Genomic DNA, 24,081 nt, shown 5'->3' with positions numbered 1-24,081 from the left:
TTATATTAAAAGAACTTTTATCTCCACCTTTCTAGCCTCTAGCCAATTTACAGGTGGTCCAAAGGATACCACCTGATAAATTTATACATACCCTATGAAAAGCTGTGGGTGGTGGAACTAATTCTTTTTTGTTTTTTGTCTTTTGGGTTTTTTTTGGAGAAAGATAATTTAAATTTTGGACTAGTTGAATTGAAGATGCTGGTGAAGTATCTAAGTAGAGATGTCTAGAAAACAATTTAAAAGTCAGTTGTGAAATTTGGGAGAATTTTCAGAGTGAGAAATAAAAAAATTGAAAGGACAATTGTATTAGTTTCCAAATGCTGCTGTCACAAGTCACCACAAACTCAGTGGCTGAAAACAAGACAAATGTATCATCTTAGAGTTTGGGAGGTCAGAAATCCTAATATCAAGGTGTAGGCATGGCTGTATTCCCTCTAGAGCAGTGGTTCTCAACCTGTGGGTCGCGACCCCTTTGGGGGTCGAATGACCCTTTCACAGGGGTTGCCTAAGACCATCGGAAAACACATATATAATTACATATTGCTTTTGTGATTAATCACTATGCTTTAATTATGTTCAATTTGTAACAATGAAAATACATCCTGCATATCAGATATTTACATTATGATTCATAACAGTAGCAAAATTACAGTTATGAAGTAGCAACGAAAATAATTTTATGGCTGGGGGGTCACCACAACATGAGGACCTGTATTAAAGGGTCACGGCATTACGAAGGTTGAGAACCACTGCTCTAGAGGCTGCAGAGGATATTCCGTTTCCATGCCTTTGGTAGAAATAATTCTTTAACGCAAGGCCTAGGGCCTGGTCTCAGTGTGGCTGGCAGATAGCTAAAGATGATGAGAGGTGATAGTGGCAAATAAGTTTTAGTGTTGACTGCTTTGTGTCACATATAAAATCATCCAGAGAGCAAGTACAAGAAAAACAACAAAACAAAACAGATTTTCCTCCTGACCATGTGGTAAAGAGTCAAATGTGAAGGAGACAGAATTTGGGAATGTAGAAGGAAGAAGAGAAAGCCCTGAACCTTCTACACCCCACACCCCCCCAAAAAGGGGGCAGTGATTGGGGAAAGTAGGTAGCTAGAGCACACGCTGAAAGGCATACAGGAGTGGGCAAAAGTAGGTTTACAGTTGTGAGTTTATTCTTGTAGTAGTATTATTCTTGTATTATTTTCTATATGAACTGTAAACCTACTTTTGCTCACTCCTGTATATCCATGTGTGTGTCTATAACAATACATACTATATGGTTTTATTTATATAAAGTCCAAAATTCAGGCAAAACTAAATAATCTTACAGGTGTATGCTAAAGTAATAAAACTATAAAGAAAGTCAAGGAAATGCTTATCATAAAAGTGAAATAGGAATTTCCTACAGGAGAAGAAGGAGGGGTAAAGATTTGAGAGGGGTCCTGAGGAGGCTTCTGGGGCTGATGGCCCATTTCTGTTTCTTTGTCTGAGTGATGATTACTCAAGTGTTGCTTTGTGATAATTCAATGAGTTGTATTTCTTTGTTTTATGTCCTTTCTGTGTGTCTATTATATTTTACAAAGAATTTTTGAAAAATTGTCATCTCTTCTATAATTTCATTTTATTTTTTGGTCTCTGTGGATTTATGCCCTTACCCAATGTCCTTTACTGTTGTTTTACTGAAGTTGTAAGAGAGAGCAAAAGTAAAGATATGCATCAAATTTGACATATTTACTTGGAAACTATCCATTTTAAGACTATTTACACACTGAAAAACTTCCTGAGGAGATGCTGTCTTTTTACATGTTCATAACCAATTAGCAGAAAGGTTATGTTTTTAATTTAAGTGGAAAACAAAATAACTATTAAGGAAATTAGGAACAACTACATACAACTGAGAGAATGTCCTATTTTGCTATATTTACTAACTAAAAAACTAAACTTCCGTGTCTCAGATTTTTCAGTATATGGCTTTTTCTAGTTTGTCAAAGAAATTGAGAAAGTTTGGCAATCCCATTTGTGCTGACATTTCAGTCTTCAATATGTTTATAAAAACTTACTGCCTCTGTCCTGAGGTAGCTTCTCGACTACCTATAATCATCAAATCTGTTCTGGATAATTCAATGTGGTTATGTTTCAGAAAACAGACATTTAAAAAAAATATTATTCATTATTTAAAGCTATCTGGGCCCTTACTGGAAAGGGCAGATTAAAAATCAGTTAAGAAGGAAAAACAATTTTTTTTTAAAAAGTAGCATAGGGGATATTTGCTTAAGCCTGATTGGCTAGTTCAGTTATTCCTTTGCTGGTATTACAACAAAGACTTTTGAGGATTTGGGAGAAGATTCATTTACCATTGTTTTTCCTACAACTGAAGAATTTCAAAGGGAATCTCCCCCCCTTTTTTTTTTTGAGGTGTCTTACAAACATTAAAAAAATTATGTAGTAACTTCATAGAAACTTTGGATAAAGGCAATTCTGCTAAAAATATCAAAATAATTCAGAAGTCAGATACAGAAACTATGAAGATTTACAAAACGAACAAGCATTTATGATGCTTTCTGGACACAAACATTACCGTTTGTCTACAGATTGGACAACTGATTGCCCCAAGCCAGGAACCATATCGCCAGTACGCAATAATGCAGGTACCTAAATGGGAAAAAAATTAATAATGATGTTTCAAATATTTGAAATATTTTAACACTAGCACCTTATTTTTTAATATTTTTTAACTTTATCCAGCATCTCTTCAGGCAAATTCAAATCTAATAACAATTCCCAGCTATTAAAAAACATTTTTATTTAAACTACCAGTTAAGATACAGATATTTTTAGACAAAAGCTAGCATGCCTTAATTGTTTCAGTGCTGTGAGGCTTACTAGAAAATAATGAGTTTCCTATGTAAAATAAAAGTTATTAAATAACATTGTATAAATGACACTAACAAATCACAGCCTAAATTTTCTCTTTGAAATTTCATACATGTTACAAAAACACAATTACTTTTTTATGAGTTTAGAAAGCTACGTTACTTAAGTGTCAATAAGAGTAATTAATGTGAAAAAGGAAGCAAATTATACAAAGATTACATATTCTCTGCCCTAGTAAAGTTTATAATCCACTTCAATAATTGATATCAATTTTTGTACTGAATGGGTTTGATTTTTCTGCTTGAAGGTGTCCGTGAGCAGCAAAACAGCTAAGCACAGCCTAAAGGAAGACCTCAAAAAGTAGCAGATGAGTGAAGTGCAGAAGCACTAAATTTTAGACCAGTAACAAATGAAGAAGAAAAATTTTAAATAGTGTCTGATGTTTAAGGGACCAATTCATTTTCCTCTCTGCAGAAGACCCATTTCTCCGACCATCCAGGTCTCATTGTGAATGTGAACTAAGTGCATCCTGTCTCCGTCCTACCTCCAGGATTTTACTCTTGCTTTTAGTAACCTAGGAACCTCTCCTATGTTCCTTATTCTGATTCTTCCAGATCAAATAAATGTCCAGAATCCAGAAGAAGCAGTGGCAATCAAAGTGAGGAAACCAAGGTGACATACTTAAATCAATCCAGAGGGTAGTTAAATCTTGAACTGTGTAATAGTAAGCACTAAAGGAGTACAGAAAGGGAGAACTCTCTGGGATGTTATAGAGTAATCTGCAAAGGAGAAAGTATTTGAACTTTGTAGGATAGCAAAAATTTAGATATGCAGAAATCAGGAGGGAGGTTGCTCCAGGTTTTAAGAACAGTGAGAGCAAAAACCAAAGGCAGAAATATATGGCATGTGAGGAGACTGGTGAGCAAACTAATAGGCTAAGCAAAGACTGTCCAAATTGGACATTATAGAGACTGTGGGGAAAAACTGGTTCAACAATTTAAAGATGAATTTAAAAGCTAAACAATCTTTACCTGATATTTTTCCTTACTCTCAGAGTGTTGTGTTAGGTAATATCAACTACTTTGAGCAATCTAATTTCATACAGAAACTATATAAAAACAAAACTTATTATAAATCTGTTAGTATTATTACCATCTGTAAAGATGCCTTATATTAATAGTACCTTCTAACCCAAAAGTTCAATGTCTTTTGACATATATGAACTTATTTAACCAAACTTTTTTCCACCCATTTGTTTTGCAAATTATGTAACGGCCACTTGCCTACACTGAGAAACTATGCCTTGATGTGTTTCCTTATTCTCAACTTTCCCCTCTTTAAAAAGAGATCTACTTACATAGGATGGTGGGAGAGAGAGATGACTCAATGACTTTAATCTGGGCCATAATCTCTCTAAATGTGTTTAGTTGTAAAATGGGAATAAGACCTCATAAGATTGCTGGAGAATAAAATAATGAGGGCTACAACTGCAATAAGGTGAAGTCTGTTGCTTCATTATTCTTAACTCACTGTGAAGGGACAGAACCAGTTCCACATACAGGAACTAAGCTAAAGTGCTCTCGATACACATGGTGTCAATATACTTAAATACTATTCAAAGAACCACATTTCTGTTTATTGAGAAGTTGAATAACTAGTTTTTGTTTTTTGACCTCTGAACCAACAGACAGTAAATAAAAGTGTCTAACAAGTAGAGCAGGATATCAGAAGCAATCTACCCTATTACCTCAGACCCAAAGGTAAAACCAAGAACACAATACAGCCATCTTTCAATTGGCTGGGTTACCCACTCAGTGAATTACTTAAGCCTGGGTTGGCAAATAGAGTTCACCTTACCTGCCAAACCTCAATGATTCCTAACACTTGCCTGCAGGATGGTTGAGTCCATATCAGACTCAGTGTCCAATTGATTAGGAATATCTCCCAGAGGTTTGAGAGGGGGGAAGTATCTGCTTTCTCTGATGGCTATTTAATTCTTCCTATCTGATCTTTCATTATTTTGCTTTTCATTAGCACTTCCAACAGATAATTATAATTTGTTAGCTACTTAGGAAGGAGGGTGGAATTACTAGATGAGGCAATAATGCGGTTGGGTCAGTACTTACTAAATGAACACAAGGTACAGAGAATCCTGGATTTCAAATAAGTACATCATCCCCAACAGCATAAACAGTAACACTATATACCTAAGAATTCTATATAATGAATCTTAGACAAAAGTAATTTATAGATCATTGTATGCTCCATTTTAAATTAGTCTTTACATGGAAATTGTGTGTATTTTGGGAGCAATTAGAACCCTATCTAGAATAGAGCTGTACAAACACAAAGAAATACTACAATGAAACATTGGATAAATCTTAAGTGAGAGTAGTTGTATACACCACCAATCAAAGAATAGCATTGAGCATAGGGTTTGAAGTTAGACCTAGGTTTAAAACCGCCTCTGTCCCTTGGCAACTGGATTACCCTTCGTAAAATTTCTTAACATCTCTGAGCCTTGGTTTTGTGGGGTTAAATGATGAAGTATGTTAAGTGTTGTGTAATAACACTTTCCTCAATCTCATATGACCATAATAAGTAATGACTATATGCTATCTCATTATTCTCTATGAAATCTTTCTGGAGGTAGAAAGATACTAAATAAATGTGAAATCAACATTTGCTTTTTTGTTCCACTACCTGCTCTAGGTTTCTCATTCTCCCTCACCAACCCTCTTGAGGTCATGAAGAAAGAAAGTCTAAGAACTTCTAAACTGACACAGAGTAAGAAAGAGTTAGTAGAGCTAAGGGCTCTGGGCAGGGTCCTTTAGAGAAGAACCTTCCTGCCTTGGGAAGGTTGAATAATAAGTTAAACTACTAAAAAGTGAATGAACAATGAGTCAGTCAATCCTTCATGGTATTAATACCTCAATTACTATTCAAAGAAATGCACTTCTGTTTATTAAGAAGTTGAATAACTAGTTTTTTAAATCTTTGAACCCACAGACACTAAATAAAAGTGGCTGATAAGTAGAGCAAGGTATCAAGAGCAATCTACCCTACTCAGGAAATACAAAAATGTGACAAAGAGAAAATTAGGAATCCAGCCTGTGTACACATATGGGTCTTGGTCCAAATAGTCACTACTGCCAAGTATAGCATTGTTTGCTTACCGCAAAAGAGATGTCCACAGTTTGTCTCCACAGGGAGGGAGGCTTGATGTAAACAGATTGGACAGTACATGTCAGTGTAAAACTGCTGTCGAGCAGCAGCAGGTGCATCCTGAGGAGAAAACATGTGTATACATTTATACATGACACACAGCTTTTCAAAGTTATTTTTATGTTAAAACTATACTTAAGAATACAGTCAATATTGTGTAATCTGCATCAAAATTTAGATTTGCAGTAGTTTCAGGTATAACAAGATGGATGAAGTTATGAGGCTATATTGTTGTTTTATTTATAAACTGTATGGTCCCTATCTTCCTGAACACAATTTAAAGAGAAAAACCTAGAATAACTCAGGAGTTTCTCTTTTACTCCATTAGAATGAGTAAGTTATTCTGAGTAACACAAAGCTGAGCTAATGCATAACTGAAGAATAAAAAATGTCCAACTTTTTCCAAAGTATTAGTTTTTTTAAAATTTTTAACATTTTTTTCATTCATATGTTCCTGGCAAGTGTTACATGTATGCTGTACTTTATAAGAAACCAGAATTAAACTTTCAGGGAATAATATTTAGTCATTTTGGAAGTAGAAAAATGTAAGGCCACTAGTAACTTAAATTTAATCCTTCACATAATCTGATTAGTAAATGTTAATGTTTCTCAGTCAACAACACTGTTGAGACTGTAATAGGAATATTGAATAAAATCATCAGTACAAGAAACATCCAGATATCAAAGAACCCACTAGTGTGAGTGTTATAAGGACATGACTTTATCTGTATTCATTGTAGTAGTATCCCAGGAACTAAAAAATTATCTATTACTACTACAAAATGTGTGTCTTTAAATACTTAATCAAAAGCTTTTGTAGTACCTGACACACATGTTATAAACAAAGTAGCTGGCATTAAAAACTTCAAATTACTGCCTTGGCCGGGTAGCTTAGTTGGTTAGAGTATAATCTCAATACACCAAAGCTGGGTTCGATCCTCAGTCAAGGCACAACAACAGTCAACCAATGAATGCATAAATAAGTGGGACAAAAATAGATGTTCCTCTTTCTCTCTTCCTTCCTCTCTCTCTCTAAACATCAATAAATAAAAATACCAAAATGAAAAGTATCAAATTCACTAAATATGAGCTATTATAATTATGAAGTAAATCAAAGATTTTGGTCACCCCAAATTAATAAACCATAAATCCCCTGTGTCCTAAAACATTCCTAAAGTACTAGAATATTCTATAAGCCAAGGTCACAGCTTGATGTTTTGGTTTTTATATCATTTTTTTTAATGGTGCAAAAAAGAAAAACAGCACTTAATGTTCCCCTCTCTACCTTTTCTCTTCATTATTACTCTTTGGAAATTAATTAATGAAAGAACAATTACCAGTGCTGCCCAACGGAACTTTATGCAATGATGGAAATTCTCTCTTTTTTTTTAAAAATAGAATTTGTGTGTGTGCACATGGCATGTGCTTTGTACCTTAATTTATTTTTTAACAAGGTTACTTTATTTTATTTTATTTATCTGTTTTTAGAGGGGAAAGGAGAAAGAGAGGGAGAGAAACATCATTGTGTGGTTGCCTCTCACACGGCCCCAACTGGGGACCTGACGTGCAACCTAGTCATGTGTCCTGACTGGGAATTGAACCAGCGACACTTTGTTCACAGGCTGACGCTAAATCCACTGAGCCAGAGTGGCCAGGAATAATGGAAATTTTCTTTGGCCATGTTGTCCAATATGGTAGCCACTCAGTGACTGAGTTCCTGAAATGTGGCTAATGTAACTGAAGTACTGAATTTTAAATTTTAATTTAAACCTAAATAATTATCTGTGACTAGTGGCTACCATACACGACAGCACAGTATAGGCTAAGTCACTAGCTTTATCCTAACTAGCGCTATACGCCATGTGTGAGGAAGGTATGTGGTAGGTGAAGGGACAGTGGTACAAAAAACTGGAAGATCCCCCTCGGTCTCAGACTTCTGTATATCTAGATCTAGTCATGTAATCCTAGTGTGAATTTAAGCAAATCTTAGGGATCTAGTATGTTAAATGAGGATAACAGTTGCCTTATTATGTTTGCAGATTAAATAAGAATAGTATGTGAAATCACTTTGTAAATTATTAAACACTATCCCAGCATGAATTATTGATAACAATCACTCTGGAACAGAGTACTACTAACATGCTTACTATTTTTGCATCAATGAATTTAAGTTCTATGATTCTTGTTTGTTTGGTTCACAATTGAATTCCCAATTCCTAGAACACTGTCTAGCATATGGGGTAGATTTTCAAAAAAATATCTGGTGAATAGATAAATGATATGGGTAAAACCTTCTTTGGTATTCAAGTTTTATTGGTGGTTAGGAAATCAATTTTTAAATTTTATTTCTTGATATTAGCTATCTTGTCATGAAGATGTACAATATCCTACTTTATTCAGCCTTCATAAAATATATTAATTTCTGGTTCTTAGAGAGTTTACCTGGTTAAAAGCAAAAAGGCAGATGAGAAAAGTTTTAATTCTTTACCTAACTAGTTTTCTTAACTTTGACCATTGAAGAAAAAGAAAAGAAAAAAGCTACACTTTCTAGTCACTTCTTTGTAGGCCCTTGGGATATATATGTTAGAATAGTTTTTCCACAGCTTTCATTCAAGTCAATTAGACAGTGATTATTTCTTCACAATCAAATAATAGAAAAACTACTGTCTTCTAAAATAAGTTAAAAAAGAAATGAAACTATATGAATAGATTAAGGCTAGTCATTTGCCTAATCTGAAAATAAACCATCAATAGAATAATTTCAGGTAATTTGAAACAGGAAAGAAGCCCATGTTTACACAAAATAATTTATTAATATTTCATCACAATTTCACATACAAGAGGAATAATGACATCTATGTCTTACATAAATGCACATGTTTACATAAACAGTACCTGTTCTGTTTGAAGTTGTTCCCGAAGCACCCTTACTAGTTCTTGGTTTTCTGGGTGAATGTTTTGATGTGCATTTCTGTTGAATAAAATATAATAAACTTTTAATATAAAATACTGTCAGATGAATCAGTTTTCTTTATGAGTCTAGTTTTTGACCTAGAACTACTAGTAACTAAATAAATGCAAATAATGGTATACTCCAATTTCAGGATTGAAAACTCCAGGGTATTCTGAGATTGCTGATTATTGGCTCATTTCAGGTTTAACTGGCAAATGATGAAATCCAGAGATCCCAGTACCTTGAGGGTTTAATGTAATTGCAGACTTACAAATAATAAAAGAATTATTAACATAGTTAATGCTTTTGTACAATTCCTTCAAAATAAGCAGCTATATATATAGTTCTATATATGCATTTGAACATTTTCCATATCTAATTAGGTCCTCTCCCAACTTTTTACCTATGAGGATAAGGGAACAGAGAAAAACAAAAACTAAACTTATGAACTTATGTAATGTAGAAATGCCAAAAGCTAAAATACCACTAATATCTCAACATTAATAAGTAAAATGGAAAATCAAAGGCAAGAAGATAGTGACTGATATCACGGGATGGGACAAGACATGTGAATATTGAAAATTACAAGTGGTGGTTAGGTTGGTAGGGTGAGGATGAAGATTTCCATCTGAATCATGGCTTAATTTCATTTGACTATAAAAGTTTTTTCTAAACTGAAACCTCTTTAATAGCAATATTTTAAGTCCATGCAATACTAGTGTTACTTTATAGAGGATGCTTTACTCTCTGAGTGAACCAATATCCAACAGCAACAGGAATTCTAAATTAATATCCCAATGAGATAGGGAAAAGTAAATAAATCCATTCTATGATTATTCAATTTTTAGTAAAAGATTCAAATTTTAGAAAAGAAAGCTGATAATATATAAGCATCAGTTCAGAGAGGACATAAAAACAATTTAAAGTCAAATATCTATTCAGAAGTTCAACATAATTGTAATGGAACTACTTGGATTCTGTTTAAACTTTGGTGGATTATTTATTTGAAACTTACATTCTCGTGACTGCATAAATGATCTCTGAAAGAAAGCTACTCCATGGTGAAAACAATCTGTCAAGGAACAGCAGAGCAACCATCTCATTTAATACCAGTAGAGACCTTGCTAAATGGCATCGCTCTATTCTTTGACAATGGAAAACCATTTCTTTTTCATTGGAAAATGACTGTCATTACTTTTCAGAGTATAGATGTAACCATGAGACTGGAAGGTCTTTTAGTTACTTTCCAACAAAATTAAAACTTTCATGTATCAAAGGACACTATCAGTAAGGTAAAAGGGACAACCAATAAAATGGAAGAAAATATTTGTAAATCATATATTTCATAAGTGATCAATACCAGAATGTGTAAAGAACTATTATAACTAAAAAAAAGAAGCAAAAGCCCAATTCAAAGATGGGCAAAGGGCTTGGAATAGACATTTCTCAAAGGATACATAATAATAGCCAATACATGGCTCATTACAAGCTCAGCGTCATTAGTCATTAATGAAATGCAAATCAAAACCATAATGAGGATTTCCGGCCAAGATAGAGGCCTAGACAGACACGCTGGGTCTCCCTCCACAACTAAGAAGGAATACAACTACCTCAAAACTAGAGACAACAGAAGTTCCAGAAAATCAAGCTGCATGGAAGTCCAAAAAAGATAAAAAGAAGAAATACTCATCCAGACAGGTAGGAGGGGCGGAGAGGACACGGTGCGGTGGTGGCAGCAGCGACAGGCCAGTGGAAAGTGCGGTCATACGTTTTAAAAAGTGGGGAGGGACACCTGTGGAGCGTTCCCAGCTCCTGACCAGACTGTGAAGCTCATGGTCCCAGCGGTCACAGCGCTGGGGAAAATCAAGCCTCATTGCTTCTGACTGTGCAAACCAGTGGGGGCTGGGGCAGAGGAAGAAACTACCAGTCTCTCAGCAGAGTCCACTTGTTTAAAGGGCCCCCATGGTCCTAGAACATCTGCAGACCCACCCACTCTGGGAACAACGGCCAGGGCAACAGCTAGAGAGGTGTCATACCATAAGAAAGTGGGAGAAGTGCCTGGAAAAAGGGCAAGTGCTAAGCAAGTGGCATTGTTTCCTCTCTGACCCCTCTCCCACATACAGTGCCACAACGTGGTGAAACAGGTCACCCTTTACTGACGAATACCTAAGGCCCCACCCCTTACAATGTAACAGGAGTGACTGACAGCTCTACCTAAGACACAGAGGCAAACACAGGAGCCTGTCAAGTTGAGGACACAGAGAAGTATGGCCCAAAAGGGCAAACGGATCAAGGTTCCAGTGGGAGAACTAAGCAATGAGGAGACAGCCAACCTAACAGATGCAGAGTTCAAAACACTGATAATAAAGATGCTCACAGGCTTGACAGATATGCTTGAGTATGGCAAACACATAAAGGAAGAAGTGAAGGCTATGCTAAATGAAACGAAGGAAAATCCACACAAAACCAATGGTGAAGGGAAGGAAACCGGAGTTCAAATCAATGATTTGGAATATAAGGAAGAAAAAAACAGTCAACCAGTACAGAATGAGGAAACAAGAATTGAAAAAAATGAGGAGAGGCTTAGGAATTTCTGGGACAACTTTAAACATGCCAACATCCAAATCACAGCAGTGCCAGAAGGAGAAGAGGAAAAGCAAGACATTGAAAGCTTATGTGAAAAAATAACGAAGGAAAAACTTCTCAAATTTGGCGAAGGAAATAGACATAGAAGTCTAGGAAGCACAGAGAGTCCCAAACAAGCTAGACCCAAAGAGGACCACACCAAGATACATCATAATTAAAATGTCAAAGATTCAAGATAAAGAGAGTCTTACAGGCAGCAAGAAAAAAGCAGAGTTACCTACAAAGGGTCCCTTGGACCCTTCAGCTGCGAAGAGAGGGGGGGGTCTGCTGCATGGGCAACAGCAGACCCTCCATATCACCCTGCCCAGGCTCTGTAGCTTCAGCTTCACTGGAGAGGACACTCCAGCGTCATCGCAAGATGTCGATTTAACACGGGAGGAGACAGATACCGTGTCACTCCCGAGTCGGACTGCACAGCCATTCTCAGCGGTGCAGATAGACTCTTGGGAAGCTACACCATCGTCTCTCGAGACGGACGGCTGCCGACGATGACGACGACCTACAAAGGGGTGCCTACAAAACTATCAGCTGATTTCTCAAAAGAAACTTTGCAGGCAAGAAGGGACTGGCAAGAAGTATTCAATGTGATGAAAAGCAAGGACTTAAAACCAAGATTGCTCTATCCAGCAAAGTTATTTAGAATAGAAGGGCAGATGAAGTGCTTCCCAGACAAGGTAAAGCTAAAAGAGTTCATTATCACCAGGCCATTATTATTTGAAATGTTAAAGGGACTTAAGAAAAAGAAGATCAACACTATGAACACTGAAATGACAACAAACTCACAACTATCAACAACTGAATCTAAAAAGTAAAAACATAGTCCAACTAAGTAAACCAGAATAGGAACAGAATCATAGGTATAGGGATCATTTGGAGGGTTATCAGCTGGGAGGGGGAAAGGGGAGAAATGGGGAAATGGTGCAGGGACTAAGAAGCATAATTGGTAGGTACAAAATAGACAGGGGGAACTTAAGAATAATACAGGAAAGGGTGAAGTCAAAGAACTTATATGCATGTCCCATGGACATGAACTAAGGGGGGTGGGATTGCTGGGGGAATGGAGGTGCTGGGCAGAGGGGAGCAAAGGGGGAAAAATTGGGACTACTGTAACAACATAATCAATAAAATAAACTTAAAAAATACATTAAAAAGAAAAAAAACCATAACGAGATACCCATGAGAATGACTATAATTAAAAAAAAGCCTGAAAGCAGTAAGTGCTGGCAAGGATGTAGAGAAATTGGAACACTTGTGCGTTTCTGTAGGAATGCAAAATGAGGCAGCCACTGTGAAAAACAGATTGGGGGTGCCTTAAAAAATTAAGCATAGAATTAATATATGATCCATCAATTCTAGTGGAAAGCAGGGGCTCAAAAGAGACATGCTGGTCCTGACTGGTGTGGCTCAGTTAGTTGGGTGTCATCTGGCAAACTGGAGGGTCACCTGTTTGATTCCAGGACACATGCCTAGGTTGCGGGTTCATCCCTGGTCAAGGTGTGTACAAGAGGCAACCAATGGATGTTTCTCACATCAATGTTTCTCTCCCCCTTCTTTTCCCTCTCTTCCCCTCGCTCTAAAAAATAAATAAAATAAATTTTAAAGAGATACTTTGTATACCAATGTTTACAGTAGCATCATTCACAATAGCCAAAAGGTGGAAACAACCCAAATATCCATCAACAGATAGATAAAATATGGTATGTATAGTACTGAATAATATTCCATTGTATTGTGTGCACATACACTACAATGGGTTGTTGTCATAAAAAAGGAATGAAATTCTTACATGTTACAACATACATGGACCTTAATTGTGTTATGCTAAGTGAAATCAGACACAAATGGGTAAAAGTTATATAATTCTACTTTATGAAGTACACAGAATACCCTAAGTCATGGAGACAGAAGGTAAAATAAAGGTTGCTGGGAGATGGGGTAGGAGGAATGGGCAATTATTGTTTAATTGGTAGAGTTTCTGTTTGGAATAATGAGAAAGTTGTGGAAAAAGACAGTGGTGATGGTTATATGAGATTGTGAATATAGTTAATGCCACTGAATTGTATACTTAAAATGGTAAATTTTATTATGTGTATTTTTCCTACAACAAAGAAGTTATACATTACAGAAAAAAGACAAAAGGTTTCTGTTTGAATTTTAAACTATACATGCTATCCCTCCCTCAACTCATCACTAATTGACTACTTACGTTGAAGTAACAAGATTACAACTGCCAATTGAATTTGAATCTGAAGAGCTGGAAAGGAACTTAAACTGAACTTCCACTGGGTCGTATGAAAAATTCAAGACAATGTCCAAGTAATGGGGAGCACCTTGTATAATTTGAAGTTATATTTTAGGTTCAGCCAAAAATCTCATCAGTTATCTCCACATATTGGTCCTGTGTGACAATAGAAAAAATATATATTGGTCTCTGCCTGATTCCTGGCAGAGTTCCTGAAACCCTTATAATTTCCTAAGTGTTGGGGCACTAGAAGCATCTTTTGTTCTAATATTTGGTCTTAGACCCTGATTTCTTACACAGGGCTCCTGAAACCCATATAATTTCCTGGGGGATAGTGATGTCTTTTCTTCTAATGAAGTGACCGTAGGTGGGTTCTTGAATGGCTCCTGGGTGAGAACTAATCAGAAAGACCAAGTCATGATTAGAAGCTTTAAATTTTCAGCTCTGTACTCCATTCTCCAGAGAGGGGAGAGGGGACAGGGAACAGGGATAGAAATGGACATAATAACTGATTATGCCTCTGAAGGAAATCTCCATAAAATCCCAATAGTAAGGGATCTATGGAGCTTCCATAATGGGGAACACATCATATACCAGGAGGGTGATGGACCCCAGGTTTGTAGAGGATCCTGTGCTCAGGACCCTCCCAGACTTCACCCTGTGTGTCTCTTCATCTGGCCATTCACCTGTATCATTTATGATACCCTTTAATAAACTAGTAAACATGTTTTACTGAGTTCTGTGAGTTACTCTAGCAAATTAATTGAACCTGAGAGGATCTCCTGGAAACGCCTGATTTGTAGCCGGATCAGAAGTTTTGGGTAACCTGGAGACCTACTACTTGCGATTAACATCTGAAGTGGGGTAGGGAAGAGTCCTTTGGGACTGAGCCCTTAACCTGTGGGATCTAACGCTATCCCCAGGTGGACAGTGTCAGAATTGAGTTAAATTTTAAGAGACCCAGCTAGTGTCACGAAGAACTGTTTGGTACGGGGTTTTTACCTCCACACATTTGGTGACCAGAAGTGAATTGTGCTGTGTAAAAGTGAAGGAGACCGACAGGAGACAAACACAGGAGGGAAGAACCACGTTTCCTCCTAGGCTTTTTCCTTTACACCCTAGTTCTGCCCATGAAGCTACACAGAATAAACCTAATTCTCCTTTAACAAAACAAGTCCTCATTATATTTAAAGATAGTTTTAATGCCCTATACTCTTTTCTGCTAAGCTAGATATCCCCAGTTCCTTCAAGCATTTTTATATGAGGTTTCCATAGCTTCACCCATTCTGATAACCCACTGTGAATTTTTTCTGGTCTAAAATTCTTGACCCAAATTGAATACAATCCAAAGTGAACTTTATCTGGTTATTTTGATTAATGCAGCCTAATACTATTCTGTTTTGGCATCTACAATATACAATTGCCTTATTAAAAAGAAGCTTTTAGTTTGGACTTCACATCATTATTATAAAAGTAACAAGTATCTATAGTAAGTAAATTAGGAAAACAAATAAGGGAAAATATTTAAAAATAAAATTCCATAGAAATACTTTTAGTAAAATGAGCTACTTACAATTTTATGATATGTCTTTCACTTAGAAACTATCACTCAACAATTTATCATGGATACATTCAGGTGAAAATAGATTTTTATCTATATCCCATCCTTAATAGGTGAAGAACAGATATTTTATTTGTATTCGTCTAGTCATTACCTATTTTTATAACAGCTTTGAGATATAACTGATCACCATAGTCTATTTTAAAACATTTTCATCACCTCAAAAAGAGACCCTATACCCTTTAGCTATCATCCTTACACCCCTATCCTCTATTCCAGTCCCAAGCAAGCACTAATCTACTTTATCTCTATAGATTTTCCTACTGTAGACACTCATATGGACAGACTCATCTGTGGCCTTTCTGTCTGGCTTATTTTACTTAGCATAGTGCTTTCAAGTTTCATCTGTGATGTAGCATGTATATGTTTTATCATTCCTTTTTATAGCTGAATAATATTTCATTGTATGGATATACCAATTTGGTTTATCTATTCATCTGTTGGATATTTAGGTTGTTTTTACCTTTTGGATATTATGAACAATAAATACTGCTACGAACACTCCTGTACAAGTTTTTGTATAGAAATATGCTTTCTTTTCTTGTGGCTATGTATACCTAGGAGTAACATTGCTAGGTCATATGGTTACTCTGTGTTTAATCATTTAAGGAACTCACAGTTTCCCAAAGTGGTTATACCATTTTCACATTCCCAACAACAGTGTATGAGGGTTCCAATTTCTCCACATCCTCAACAATTGTTATTATCTGACTTTTTGAGTCTAGGCATCCTACTGGGTATGAAGTTGTATCTCACTATGGTTTTGACCTTCATTTCCCTTATGATTAATGATGTCAAGCATCTGTTCCTGTGCTTATCGGCCATTTGCATATCTTCTGTGGAAGAATATCTATTCAGGTCTTTTGCCTATTTATTAGTTGGGTTATCTGTCTTTTTATTATTGAGTTTTGAGTTCTTTATATATTCAGATACAAGGGCCTTATTAGATACATATTTGAAATATTTTCTCCTATTCTGCAGGTTGTCTTTTCACTTTCTTAATGATGTTCTGTGAAGCACGATAGTTGCCAATTTTGATGAAGTCCAGTTTATCTATTTTTTCTTTTGTTGGTCATGCTTTTGGTGTCATATCTAAGAGTCCTGATGACTTACTCCTATATCTCTTGTAAGTTTCAGCTCTAACGTTAGATCTTTGACAAATTTTGAGTTAATTTTTGCATATAATGTGGTGTGGATCCAACTTCATTCTTTTCATTTGGCTACCCAGTTGTCCCAACATCATTTGTTGAAATCTTTCTCCACTGAAAGGTCTTGGCACCATTATCGTAAATGTATGTGATAGCCCATTTTTAAATCTTGAATCTATTGTACCAGTACATTCACTATCCTTCTCAACTGACAATTTAATAAGAATGCTTCTTTTGACTTCTTCAACCAAGTTGCTAATTGAAATAAGTAAGAACAGGTTTAAAGGCAGAGCCCTGCAATAATTCAGTGTCTTCCTTTTTTGATTTTCACTAAAACATTAGTTAGTAATCCTGGCAACAACCTGTCAACCAGTTAAGAATTAAATCTGCTATCATCTATTCTCTTTTCCCCATTCTTAACAAGTGTACCACCAGGTACTATGTAAAATACCCTACTGAAATCAAGATAATGTTACCCTAACGTGAAAATAATCACGGTGACTTAAAAGAGTAAATTACTATTTTTTCCCTAAGTGTTCAAATTCTGTTTAATAATTCTATCATTCTTACAGGGAACTCACTGATTTGAAATTTTTAGAATTAATCTTTTTCTATTTTATAATTTTTTTCCCATTTCTATTTTCAATGATACATATTTATCTCCATGTGTTAATACTTAAAATTTCTAGTTTATTATGTAGTCTCTGTGCATTGGTTTATTGCAGCAATTTTCAACTTTTTTTTTTATCTCATGGCACACATAAACTAATTTCCAAAATTCTGTGGCATACCAAAAATATATTTTTTGCCACTCTGACAAAAAAAAAGTATAATTTTGATTCATTCACACTGGACAGCTATTGTTGTGTTGGTTGTTGTCATTTTTTTTAAAAATTTGACAATCTAAGGGAAAAGAGGTCAGTGCTCCTGACTAGTTACATATTGTATGTTTTAAGAAATCTTGTGGCAGACCAGTTTCTGATTCTATAACAATAATTTTAATTCTAATCTAAATACCCTCTATACTGTGCAAGGTTTTTTTGGCCTCTGCTTTTACATTTTAATACTGAAAATATTTTGTACTTATATCACCTCCAAGTTGATGGATTCAGTTATGAAAAATTACATTTTCAAATTGTGAGACTCCTATAGAAATATTAATACTTTATTCAAAACATGGAAAATAATTTTAAGTTTTATCAGATAAGACAGACGATATCAGCAGAAATGCATAATAGCACTTAGGGCCTAGTAGAAAATAAAATACCTTAATAAATATATATAGTCACTGAGATCTAGTACTTGCTTCTCATATTAAGTATTAAACATTACTAGAAGCAGTCAGAAAGTCAGTGACCTTTGGAAATATATATTATTTCAATCTTTTTGTCCTTTAGTCTCACCTGAAAAGTGCATATACCAGGGTAGCAATCAAAGCGAAACTGACCACAACTGCCACAAGTACTTGGTCACTTACTCCTTCTATGACTGAATCATCATCCAGTTTCAAACTTTGAACTTCACCCTGATATTTGGCCATTCCAGGTCTAAAAGATAAAGAAACAAGATGAAAGTTACAAATGACACAGTGTAAATAAAATATACTAATAAAATATAACTGGCTTCTAATACATTTAATTTTTTCCTAGTGCTCACTTAAAGTAGGTTGCATTAAGCACAATTCCAGTGTGGATTGCTCCATTAAAGAGTTCTTTAAAATTTGCCAGACATTATTTTGGAGAGCATATGATTCTATTTCCTTTAAGAAAAACAATTGCTATATAATGTATCATCCATTTACATCTTTTACTTTTTCTTCAAGCATAGCTCCTTTAAAATGTTTTTTTATTTTTTATATATCTTTAGATTTTATTTATTTTCAGATAGAGGGGAGGGCAGGGAGAAAAACATCGATGAGTAAGAGAAACAACGACTGGTTGCCTCTCACATGCCCCTGATTGGGGGACCTGGCTTGTATCCCAGGCATGTGCTCTGACAGGGAATCCAAACGGTGACCATTCGGTTCACAGGCCAGCACTCAATCCACTGAGCCACACCAACTAGGACAGCTCCTTTAATTTTAAGAAAAAAAGACATTACTTATACCCAAAGGCTCTTTTCTTATTCTTGAATACCAAATAGGTGATCCAAATAGATCAGATCCCTCTTCCCCCTCATAGCACTAAATGTACATCATAGAATTTATCATGTATAGATAAGGAATGAAATTGTCTTTGCTGTACATATTCCTATATTACCTATCATAGTGCCCTGTACACAGAACCTAGTGATATATGTTTAAATTAAGTGACTTACCTTATTTATAGTGTTAGTAATGGGAAAAGTATTGGAAAAATAGAAGACAATGAGGTTATAGGACATTTATATCTACACTAAACTACTTGAATAGTGGAAATTCAGGTGCTTGAAAAACTATTAGCCTCACCTGGGACTAACCTCAGCTTACAGTTCAGAATTCTTTGAACTGCCTGGAATATGGAATTGCTCTCAGGCTGCATTTTCTTACTAAGAAAAAAAGGGAGGGTATGAAACTCTCCTTCCCATAGAAGAAACTAAACAGAAATGGTAATACCCAATTTCTGTAGGTATGAGAGGAAATAACCCAACCACACTGGAGTTCAAATATCACAGGTAATTAAGATGTTTTTCAGATGGCAAAAGAGTAAAGTTCAAAGACTTATAAAACATCTAAATGGAAATAAATGAAATACATATTCAATTAAATATATATGACTATTCTTAATTAAAATAAAAATGTCTATATGTAACTTACAATATCATTAATCAGGAGAGCGTCTTAAGAGAATATCTGAGTGTGAAAGTATATGATCTTTGAAAAGAATCTGAACTGGCTGCTTGTAAGAAAATTACCTCTCAATGAAGAAACTTAAGCAAATAAACAGATCAAAGGAGGCTTTCATCAGCTTTACACATAGTAATGGCGTGATATATGAGGAACTTTCTAATGACAGGTTTCAAATATCCATGATGAAGGCTCACACCAGGAAACAGTGAAAAGAGCCTTAACCTCAGTATTTTAATTCAAAAGAACAATCAAAAACTGCCAACTGAAACTGAAGAAAATGTCTCATATGATTTGGGGGTGGGCCATGTAGTCAATTTAGATTTTTATTTTATCAGATTTCCTCTTTTTAAATTGTAGATACTATAACTGTGTCAAAAGTCCTAAGGGCAGTGAGAACTACTTGCATCTGCTCAAAGATAACTAAAATGTTATCCTGTGTTGAGATTCCCAGCCTCTAATTACTGAATCTAATTATTTCACAAAGTTGTGAGGATTTTCTCTTATACCATAAGGGAGTTTACTACTTTGTGCATTAAAAAATAAATAAAAGGATTACATCTGGTATGCCTCATGTTTTCAGGGGAGAAGGTGATGAGCAATTTCCTTTGCCTTCCTTTGGCTGCTTAAATGTAAAAAAACAAAAAACAAAAACACAAAATAGATTACATTTGTTTCTATGTTCTTCCAGGTGCAATCAGTGGTAATGTGACTAAATTCTACTGTACTAAATATATATATATTAATTTTACTCTCTATATACATATATATAGGACTTCTGTGTAATTACACCCTTAAGATATTGCTTCATGAACACTTCCAAGAGCTCAGAGATCCGGGATACGTTAAGCATTGCAAAGCCATATAACATTATTTGCCATCATTCTACAGCAGAAGTTCCCAGTGGTGGTGTAGAAGAGTTCTTATTTCTAAAAATTCCAGTATCACCAGAGAAGGTGCTCGGGCTGAGGAAGGGTAGGAGAGGAGACTGCTGAGAGGAACAAAGAGGTCAGTTGCATCTTCCTGCCACTCGGGAATCCTAGTTAAACCTAGGAGCTCTCACATGGAGAGCTACTAATGATGACTGGCCTACTTGTTGGTGGCTTCAATGGTTCAAGTTACTTCCATCACTACATTTCTCTGATCCAGAGTTTTTTGGATTAGGATAAAAATCATGAAATATAAATACCAAGGGTTAAAGCAACTACAAATGAGAAGCACAACTGGGAAAGCCAGCTCTTCACCTTTCCCAGAATACAGTTTTATAGTTTGAATTCTAGTACGTATTATTTTAACAACAAAAAGAAAAGCCAGTGCCTTCCTTAAGAGAGAAAAATTAGGCTTCAATGCTCAGATTTAAAACATCTGTCTCCAGTCTCATTCTTACCTACACTTGTTTTTTGATGTGCCTTACAAAGACCTCAGTGTGTGCACTGGGAGGCATGCACACTGACTAGTGCATCTTATTTCCTTCACCTGTGCACAGGGAATAATATTACATGTTGTAGGGACCAATAATGCAGCTTATTTCAAACCCAGAAACAAGGTTATTAAATTTATAAAATATGGTATCTAATATATATCATAGGATCTTGTCAAATATGAAAATGTGGTACTAATACTTTTTAAAAATTGTTTGAGATGTAAAGAAACAAAACACTGTATATCTTTGAAACTGTTGAGTAATTGATAGAAGCAGAGCTGGTTTCTAGCTTTGGCTTTGTTATTGCTTAGCTGGCTAAGTCTTAGTGAGGAATATCTTAATATATCAAAGAAGCATAAGCTTTGGAGTCAGACAACTGTGTACAGTATTCCCTCACTTATTGTGGGTATTGCGTTCTAGACCCCACCCCCCCCGTGATAGGTGAAAATCTGTGAAGTAGGAACTTTACATTTATTTTAGCATTTATATATATGTTAAGGCTTTATAAACCCTTCCCACACACTTATAACCGTTCCCAGTCCCTTATTAACCTTTCTCACTCCCTTATTAACCTTTTCCACACTTTTATAAACACTACTTATGTTCTTAAACATGTTCTACACTCTTAAACCTACATAACTTTAACAACATACATATACAGTACCGCAAAATCCCGCGATATAGCAAAAAATCCGCGATAAATAATTAAATATAATATTTTTAAAAATTCCATGATGCAGTGAGGCTGCGGTAAGTGAACAGCGATATAGAGGACTACTGTACTTATGTAAAATCTGGGTCTCAACTTCTTTATATGTAAAATACATAATATTAATTTGAACAATATCAAACTGTCACTTTTTGGCAAAATAAAAGTCTTATTTTATGGAGTTTAGAGAATAATGAAGAAAAAACATTTACCATATTGCTTGGCATATCATATGTGCTCTCAGTAAATGGAAGCTGTAATATTTTGATTACTGCTATTAACAACTGTCAAGGAATCAGCAGAACCATTATAAAACTTAACCATACTTTCCCCATAGCTGCACTATGTAGCATTTCAAACTGTCTGTAATTGAAGCTCTAAGTATGTATACCTGGGAAGACAGGGTAAACTTGGGAACATTGCCATGCAGGGCACCACCGTATTTACTTGAACCTGATAGACAGCTGTAGATGAGAACTAGCCTCCAACTAACCAGAGTAAGGAGACAGCTAAGATAAGTTCCTCTCACCTCTCTTTGGTCTTTCACGAAGTTTTCAGGAAACACGCACACATGGAAATAAGGCAAATATAAAAAATTCCAGACTTACGGCCAGGATGAAGGCCTAGACAGACACACTGCATCTCCCTCCACAACTAAGAAGGAACACAACGACCTCAAAACTAGAGACAACCAGAAGTTCCAGAAAACTGAGCTGCATGGAAGTCCAACAAACAAAGATATAAAGAAGAAATACTCACCCAGACAGGTGGAGCTGGGGTGGAGAGGATGCGGTGTGGTGGCGGCAGCAGTAGCGACAGGCCGGCAAAAAGCGCAATCACACGTTATAAAAAGTCTGGAGGGACACCTGGGAAGTGCTGCCAGCACCAGACCAGACTGCGCAGCTCATGGTCCCAGCACTGGGGAAAATAAACCCTCATTGCTTTTGACTGTGCAAACCAGTGGGGGTTGGGGCGGAGGAAGAAACTGCTGGTCTCTCAGTAGAGACTGCTTGTTTAAAGGGCACCCACGGTCCTAGAACATCCACGGACCCACCCACTCTGAGAACGACAGCCAGAGCAACAGCTAGAGAGGTGCCAGTTCCGTACAAAGTGGGAGAAGTGCCTAGAAAAGGGGCAAGAGCTGAGCAAGCAGCATTGTTCCCTCTCAGACCCCTCCCCAACAAACAGCAACACAACGTGGTGAAACAGGTTACCCTCTACTGATGAATACCTAAGACTCCACCCCTTACAATGTAACAGAAGCAACAGCTCTACCTAAGACACACAGGCAAACAAACACAGGAGCCTGTCAAGATGAGGAGACAGAAGTATGGCCCAAAAGGGGGAACGGATCAAGGTTCCAGTGGGAGAACTAAGCGACGAGGAGATAGCCAACCTAATAGACGCAGAGTTCAAAACACTGGTGATAAAGATGCTCACAGGCTTGATGAATATGTTTACGTATGGCAAACGCATAAGGGAAGAAGTGAAGGCTATGCTAAATGAAACAAAGGAAAATTCACACAAAACCAATGGTGAAGGGACTGAAATCAGGGTTCAAATCAATGATTCGGAACATAAGGAAGAAAAAAACAGCCAGTACAGACTGAGGAAACAATAATTGAAAAAAATGAGGAGAGGCTTAGGAACCTCTGGGACAACTTTAAATGTGCCAACATCCAGACCATAGGGGTGCCAGAAGGAGAAGAGGAAGAGCAAGAAATTGAAAACTTATGTGAGAAAATAATGAAGGAAAACTCTCCAAATTTGGCGAAGGAAATAGACATAGAAGTCCAGGAAGCACAGAGAGTCCCAAACAAGCTAGACCCAAAGAAGACGACACCAAGACACAACATAATTAAAATGTCAAAGGCTAAAGATAAGGGAGAATCTTAAAAGCAACAAGAGAAAAGCAGAGAGTTACCTACAAAGGGGTGCCTATAAGACTATCAGCTGATTTCTCAAAAGAAACTTTGCAGGCAAGAAGGGACTAGCAAGAAGTATTCAATGTGATTAAAAGCAAGGACTTACAATCAAGATTACTCTATCCAGCAAAACTATCATTTAGAATGGAAGGGTAGATAAAGTGCTTCCCAGACAAGGTAAAGCTAAAGGAGTTCATCATCACCAAGCTATTATTATAAGAAATGTCAAAAGTGACTTAAGAAAAAGATCAACATTATGAACATTAAAATCACAACAACAAACTCACAACTACCAACAACTGAATCTAAAAAACAAAAACAAAATCCAACTAAGCAAACCAGAATAGAAACAGCATCATAGGTATGGGGATCATTTGGAGGGTTATCACAGCTGGGAAAGGGGAAGGAGGAGAAATGGGGAAATGGTGCAGGGATTAAGAAGCATAATTGTTTGGTACAAAATAGACAGCGGGAAGTTAAGAATAATATAGGAGAGGG

General features: G+C 36.1%; 1 protein-coding gene across 6 annotated transcripts in view; it reads right to left on the bottom strand.

Annotated features, from left to right (window-relative positions):
- The window catches only part of RNF170 (ring finger protein 170), a 34,693-nt gene that overhangs the window by 8,482 nt on the left and 2,130 nt on the right, over positions 1-24,081 (bottom strand). For 2 of the 6 annotated variants that reach the window (XM_090258033.1, XM_090258034.1), the window contains exons 2-5: positions 18,106-18,249; positions 8,988-9,063; positions 6,044-6,152; positions 2,572-2,645 (exon numbers count right to left, since the gene is read on the bottom strand). In XM_090258033.1, the coding sequence (XP_090114159.1) occupies positions 2,572-2,645; positions 6,044-6,152; positions 8,988-9,063; positions 18,106-18,242 (396 nt within the window). In that variant the 5' untranslated portion in view covers positions 18,243-18,249. Of the gene's footprint in view, positions 1-2,571; positions 2,646-6,043; positions 6,153-8,987; positions 9,064-13,134; positions 13,265-13,897; positions 13,967-18,105; positions 18,250-24,081 lie in introns of those variants that run through there. The other 4 variants (XM_090258036.1, XM_090258037.1, XM_090258035.1 and 1 more) reach the window with 4 other exon arrangements.

The sequence above is a fragment of the Furipterus horrens genome, unplaced genomic scaffold (genome assembly GCF_987537825.1).
Source record: "Furipterus horrens unplaced genomic scaffold, mFurHor1.1.pri manual_scaffold_12, whole genome shotgun sequence".
Lineage (NCBI taxonomy): Eukaryota > Metazoa > Chordata > Mammalia > Chiroptera > Furipteridae > Furipterus > Furipterus horrens.
The sequence above is the reverse complement of the archived record's forward strand: the minus strand, read 5'-3'. Positions and strand labels throughout refer to the sequence as shown.